Genomic DNA, 7236 nt, shown 5'->3' on the forward strand with positions numbered 1-7236 from the left:
TTTAACGTATTATCAATTAATTTTGGCAAAAAATAAACAGTACTCAATTCTCAAAAATTGAATGAAGAGCAGAGTATGCACTGTGTATCCATTAATTCCCACACGTTTACAACGCAACGAATTTATACTTTATACACATAGCACTAGTATGTACTTCATCTCCCTTAGGAATAAATAATCTTTTGATCCAAAGTGTTTTACTAATTTTATCTGACATAATTTGAATTAGCAGGTTAGTAAATTTCCAATATGTTAGAGAGCTTTTAATATTTTTTATTTATATATATATAAAATTGCTATTACTCTTATAAAATTGCTATTACTCTTATAATTTATTTAAAGGAGAAGCCCAGATGCTCCGGTAAGGAGGTGTGAGTAGCTGGTTGTGGAGGGCATGAGAAGAGGTAGAGGGCGGCCTAAGAAGTATTGGGGAGAGGCTTCAGATTTCCGAGGACGTGACACTTGATAAGAAGATGTGGATGTCGAGTATTAGGGTTGTAGGTTAGCATGTAGTTGAGTCTTGCCTTACTTTATACCTTTGTGATACTAGTCTGGTAGGATTTTTGTCTAAGATAACTAATGATAATTTTGTGTCTTACTATTCCATTTTTCAGTTTAGGACCTATTTAAATGACAATAATGAAACTACCATTAAACATTTAAAAAAACGTTAAAGATTTTATCTTTTTCGTTTAAATTCTACTCGGCCGTCCTAGTATTTTAAGCAGACAAATTGACGTGATCTGCGCCTCCTAATTCTCCATCCAGTCACGGAGTATTAATTGCTTTCAGATCCAATTTTCCTCTTTTCAGACATTACTTAACATTTTATTACTAATTCACTCCTTAATCAAATTCACTGTTTCACTAATCACTTTTTAAGTCAATACTACACTTCCTTGTGGTAAGTGGTAACTAACAAGAAATTAAATTATAATTGAATTGATAATATAAATTATTTAGACTGTTTGGTGTATACAGTCAAACCCTCTATAATATCCCCGTTTATTCTAATATTTTTGGCTGCTATAGTAAGGTGATGCTATAAAGAACATATATTATTACATAACATAAAAATCGATTCTGAAATAGAGATTTGACCGTATAACTTAAATTTTTTTCGAACCATATCTCCTCACCCCCCTTAAACCCAAAACCCATTCCCCCCACCCCACAATCCCTAATTCCCATTTAGCGTTGCAAAATAAATACAAACTTAAATCTTTATGCGTTGACTGCCTCTATTGTCCCTCAACCCCTGATCCACTATGTGAAAACAATTCCTACAAAATTGTCTAAAGAATAATTAAGGAATAATAATAAATATAAAGTAAGTAGATGTCACATTAATTATGGAAGGCCTTAGCATATCTCTATGAACTACAATAGAATCAGTTTTCTTTTAAAGTAGTGCAGTTAAATGCATGCATTTACTATATCCCAAGAGAGTTCAAACCCAGAATTATTTTTGACCAGATTGATAGATACACCCCATTAACATTAATTTTTTTTTTTTCCTTTGCATCTGAAGTTAAAAAATCTTGGTTTTTGAGAGAGTGAAGTATTGTAGGAATGGCAGGTGGGGGTGGAGGTACATCAAGACAACTTGATCAAACACCCACTTGGGCTGTTGCTGGTGTTTGTGCAGTCATTATTATTATTTCTATTGCCTTGGAAAAGATTATTCACAAACTTGGCACTGTATGTATGCTAAAAATTTAATCTTTTGTTCTTCAATTTGTACTTTTGTTGGGGATTTTAATTGTTTTTTTTTGGTTGTTAATCTTGGATTTTAATGTATAAGATGTGTTGATATTTCTCCTAGCCAGCAGCATTACAATAAGTGTTTGCTTGTAGAAATTTTCTTCCTTGTTTCTTGGTTTGGTGTTTAGAGGATTTTGCAGCTATATTTGCTGTTTGACTTTTTAATTTTTGCATATAGACATTATCTTTTTGTCTGAGGATGTCTTGCCTTAAAGCCTGGAAAATAAACTTGACTGCTCAGGTACTGATTACCAAACAATGGGTTGTTTATACCTTTGTTTTGCTAGTCCTAACCCTTGCCTTGTTCTTCCCTGTTTTCCCTCTTTTGCTAGTCCTAATCCTTTCTTAGTTTTGAGGTAATTTCATGTGTTTGAATTATTGTGCACATTTGGTTTTGCTATCTTGTGCTATTTCTATTACTACAACAACAAACCCGGTATAATCCCACAAAGTGGGTTTTGGGGAGGGTACGCAACCTTACCCGTACCTTGAGAAGGTAGAGATGCTGTTTTGTGCTATTTCTGTTACTGTTATCCACAAAAGAAATGTACCCAAATTGGATTCTTGGACATCATAGCTATGTGATTTATGTCCTCGGTCGTGGGATTTATTTTCAACCACTGAACACTTTTTATGTGCTTCCTTTTTAGTTTTGATCAATTAAACTAATAAGAACGAGAAGAAAAAGTGGTTCTGTGTTGTGCCTTGTGAAATGAACCCTCCGTTTTGTGTAGCAGAAACTATATTGCCTTGTGATATATTATGTTGAGGACATCTACTTGGAGTTCATTCTTCATCCTTCTATTCGGATGTTTGGGCTTGCCTTTGCTTTGTCAAGGAGCATCTTGAAGCGCACACGCATTTGTGTTTCCATATTGTATATTTTGATGTTTATTGTCTTTATAGTTACATGACTTCTACCAATTTATAGTGATTGTTTGGGTCCATGTGAATCTTCACTTCTCTAGTGATTTACTTACAAAATGAAATCTTTTCCCAGTGGCTCACAGATAGGCATAAGAAAGCTCTATATGAGGCTCTGGAAAAGGTTAAGGCTGGTAAACTTTTGTGCTCTCAACTTCTTATCATTTTACCGCGGAATAGTCTTGTTTTCTGGATTAATGGCTCGTTCTCTCTAATTGTTGCAGAGTTGATGATTCTTGGTTTTATCTCATTGACCCTTGTATTCAGCCAGTATTATATTGCTGGAATCTGTATCCCACCAAGTGTTGCCGACACAATGCTTCCGTGCCCTGCTGCTGACAAAAATGCTAAAACGGAGGAAGCCGAGGAACATCGTCGGAGGCTTTTATGGTATGAGCGCAGGATTTTGGCTGGCGCGGAACCTAAATGCAAGGATGTAAGTCATAAATTTGTATATGGAAAAAATGACATTGCAGGGGTTTTGCTTGTTGTAGTCAATAATCACGCTTTCCTTGAATTAATTTAGGTGACACTAATTTTGTTTATCTTTTTTAACTGAGACAGTCAGATATTATGCACAAACCTTTTAAAATATTTGTTACCCGAACTGATTGACTTTTCAAACAATCAGACCTGTCAATAAGAAAGCTGCAAAACAAAATTAACTTCTCATTTCAGTATCCAGGCGTATGGAAAGTAATTTATATTGCATGCCTGTAGCCTGATCAAAGATGAGGAGGCCTCTTTCCTTTCGAAGTTTCTACCTTCAATAAATAGTAAGCAGTCTTAGGTCTCTCCTCTCGACGTGCAAAGAAAAATGTTTAAATAACTACACAGTTCAATTCGTACATTGGTTAGAAGGATCCATATTCTGTCTTTTTTTTTTTAATTTTTTTTTTATTTTTTTTAAGATCCACCTATTGTGGTTCGTTTATTTTAGGATCCACCTGATAATGGTTGCCTGCTCCAACTTATAACCTGGTGTGTGTGTGTGGGGTGGGGGTGGGGGGGGGGGTTGGATTAACCTCAGTATGTTAAGATTAGCAGGCTTGATATTCTTTGAATAACCTAAAATCAGCTTTTGCTTATTGGATGACCATTTATTTTAGATGATGAGAATGCTAGGTTTATTTAGTGACAAGTGAAACAGCAGTTACAGAGGAATGTGGAAGGCTTTGTAGCTCAGCTATAATCTCCACCAAAATGAGCACTTGTTTGTCCTCTAAATATCCTGTTCCTGTTAGCTATTAATTAATGAGAAAACATCTGATGCCGTAACGTTTAAGTAGTTTCCTGAGTAATTTTAGGATTTGCCGTCCTATCGATACCGCCAATGTTATCTTAGTGTAAAATTTCTTAACAAAATTGCCATTCTATCAATAACCGATACGCTTCAGCTAACTGTTGCTTCCTTTAAAGTTAGCTCTACTACTAAATAATTACCTTTTTGGTTTATCTATTTTGGTTATTTTTGTGGCACTTCCTCTAAATTTACTAAATTACAGCATGCTAGGCTGTCTTTATTATCAAACTAATTTGAGTAACCTTTTACAGGGACGTGTTTCTCTCATTTCTGTCGATGCGCTGCATCAAATACACATCCTTATATTCTTTTTGGCGGTCCTTCATGTGATATACAGTGCTATTACTATGTGGCTGGGAAAACTTAAGGTAATTCAAAGTATAACTTCCATTAATTCCTGCATTATACTTGAACTGCTGTGCTATTTTGTGTCGCACCTTTTGGAATATCAAGAGAAACTCCAGTGGAGACCAGTTATTGGCTCTATATTATTTGGTGGTTTCTCTGGTCCATACCTTGAGCCCTTCAGAATTCAGATGATATATCAAATTTTGGACAAACATTCAATACTCTACTGGTAATAAATTAAAAACTGCAATACCAAATGTTTATGACATATCTAATGTTGATCATTACTATGCTCTCCTCCTTACTAGAATATGCCTCTAGATTTCCTTGGCTGTCGCATCGCTGAAGTACTTAAGCATCCAGCATTTTCTCTTTTCCTCATAGTAATGAATTAACTAATATTCAGAAAGTGTATGAAATCATTCCAGGAGTCTGGTTTACATGTATGCTCGATGATTTCTGGGGTCTTCAGGATAAGATGACGAAGTCAGTTTTTTCTTGTTTCATTGAAGATAAATGTGGTAAAAAAGCAATTGAAGATAAATTTCATCTGTGTTTCATCCAACTTTTTATACTTTTTGAAAGCACTTTTTGTTTTGGTTGATACGTTAGATATCAACCAAAGAATTGGACAGTCAGTCAAGGGGTGCTGTTCATGGTTCAGGGTTTTGTTCTTTATTGATATTTTTTACTCTCTATTTTAGATTCTAAACTGTCTAATGCTTGAAAATATGTTCTTCAGATTCGTGGCTGGAAAGGATGGGAACAAGAGACCTCAACCCATAACTATGAGTTTTCAAATGGTATGTCATAGTCTGTTGTACAAATGGTGGAAATCTCTGATTTGCTAGTAAACTGTGTTCGTTATCCTCATTTATTTGGATTGGCAATTGACCATTTCTTACATGGAACTTATAGATCCTTCAAGATTTCGGCTTACTCATGAGACATCATTTGTCAGAGCACATACTAGTTTCTGGACCAGGATCCCAATCTTCTTTTACATTGTAAGTAAGACACTTATATGAGAAGATATTGTTATTTTTATTCTATTTAAGAATTGCTTTATTCTTCAGCACATCCGAGAAGAAGAATAATGCTTATTAAATGTTGCAATCTTATCTTTCCAGGGATGTTTCTTCAGACAATTTTTCAGGTCCGTGAATAAGTCTGATTACTTGACCCTCCGCAACGGTTTTATCAGTGTGAGTTTAGTTCTTTAGAAATTTTTTATGCCTTTCTTCTCTGTTTTCTTCTAGAAATTATAGATATGCTTCTTGTATAGGTTCACTTGGCCCCTGGAAGTAAATTTAACTTCCAAAAGTATATCAAGAGGTCATTGGAGGATGACTACAAGGTAGTTGTTGGTGTCAGGTAGAGAGATGTGCTATTTCTTTATCTCAGTTTTTCCTAACGAACATGTACTGTATCATATTGACTGACTTATATTTGCTATCGGCAGTCCAGTTTTATGGGGATCGTTTGTGGTTTTCTTGCTCCTAAATGTTAGTGGTAAGTCATATGCTGTGATGGAAATATATTTAGACAATTCTTTTTTTTTTCTTCCATTTCACTTTCACTAATTAAGTCTGTTATTTGACATTTTTATATATTTCTGAAACATTTGATATATTTCAGGGTGGCATGCATTGTTCTGGGCATCCTTAGTTCCTATGATTGTAAGTTTTTGTTTTCCTTGTCTACCTTATGTGATTCCATTGCAGGGAATTCTGATACTTATTATTTTCTCAGATCATTTTAGCTGTTGGAACAAAGCTTCAGGCGGTGTTAACAAGGATGGCTCTTGACATCTCGGAGAGACATGCAGTAGTCCAAGGCATCCCTCTTGTACAAGGCTCAGACAAATATTTTTGGTTCGGACGACCTCAATTGGTTCTTCACCTCATCCATTTTGCCTTATTTCAGGTATTACATGTCCCAATCAGATATATGTGCTAAGCTAAAATACTGGCGTATTAGAGGACTGGAATGTACTTCTTCCATTTCAATCTAAGTGACGTAGTTTGACTCGGAGTGGAGTTTAAGAAAAAAAAAGACTTGAAACTTGTACCAAACAGATAATAATTGTCTCTAGTCTGTTTCTATGAGGTAAGGTCTGCGTACACGCTACTCTCCCCAGACTCCACCTGTGAAAATATATTGTTTTTTTTTTTTTTTTTTTTTTTTTTTTTTTTTTTTTTTTGTTGTTGTAGTAGTAGTCTGTTTATGTGAATGACTTGTGAGAGATAAATGTGCGGCTAATGCTGCAAAGTAAACGTTGATTTGTGCATAGATTCATGTCGAGGATTTGGGCTTGAAATTTTAAAAAAGAAGGGAAAATATGGCTGGGTCTGGATTTAATAGTTTGCCTAATGTATCTCATGCAGTTTTCTATCTCCATCTATTTCCTGACGCTTACAAAAGTTCCATTGTTATATGTGTCTGATGCTAATCTATCATTTCAATTTGACAGAATGCGTTCCAAATAACATATTTCTTGTGGATATGGGTAATATTTCTTCCCCTTGTATCAAACTTCCCAAGATATTCAGTTTTTAAAACCATGAAACTATAGGTTGAAATGTTGATTATTTATTTTGCAGTATGAGTATGGGCTAAAATCTTGTTTCCATGACAAGTTTGGCTTCGTCATCGCGAAAATTGCTTTGGGGTATGTTACTTGCAACAGAAAGTCACTTTATTGGATGCCTATATATATATATATATGTTCTCAGAGCTTCAAACTGAAGCTTACTCTTACTTTGTTGTCCCATTACAGGGTGGGAGTTTTATTCTTATGCAGTTATATCACTCTTCCCCTCTATGCCCTTATAACTCAGGTATTTCTATCAAATACTAATTGGAAGTTTCCCAAGTGTCATGTTTGTCACCCCCCC

General features: G+C 35.0%; 1 protein-coding gene across 2 annotated transcripts in view; it reads left to right on the forward strand.

Annotated features, from left to right (window-relative positions):
- LOC109211958 (MLO-like protein 8) overlaps positions 1192–7236 on the forward strand; it is a 7280-nt gene continuing 1235 nt past the window's right edge. The window contains exons 1-14 of one of the 2 annotated variants that reach the window (XM_019375562.1): positions 1192–1701; positions 2765–2822; positions 2913–3124; positions 4243–4359; positions 5082–5142; positions 5258–5346; positions 5470–5544; positions 5625–5713; positions 5802–5851; positions 5978–6018; positions 6092–6265; positions 6813–6848; positions 6943–7010; positions 7119–7179. In XM_019375562.1, the coding sequence (XP_019231107.1) occupies positions 1573–1701; positions 2765–2822; positions 2913–3124; positions 4243–4359; positions 5082–5142; positions 5258–5346; positions 5470–5544; positions 5625–5713; positions 5802–5851; positions 5978–6018; positions 6092–6265; positions 6813–6848; positions 6943–7010; positions 7119–7179 (1260 nt within the window). In that variant the 5' untranslated portion in view covers positions 1192–1572. Of the gene's footprint in view, positions 1702–1724; positions 2006–2764; positions 2823–2912; positions 3125–4242; positions 4360–5081; positions 5143–5257; positions 5347–5469; positions 5545–5624; positions 5714–5801; positions 5852–5977; positions 6019–6091; positions 6266–6812; positions 6849–6942; positions 7011–7118; positions 7180–7236 lie in introns of those variants that run through there. The other variant, XM_019375564.1, reaches the window with a different exon arrangement.

Source organism: Nicotiana attenuata, chromosome 2 (genome assembly GCF_001879085.1).
Source record: "Nicotiana attenuata strain UT chromosome 2, NIATTr2, whole genome shotgun sequence".
NCBI classification, from domain to species: domain Eukaryota; kingdom Viridiplantae; phylum Streptophyta; class Magnoliopsida; order Solanales; family Solanaceae; genus Nicotiana; species Nicotiana attenuata.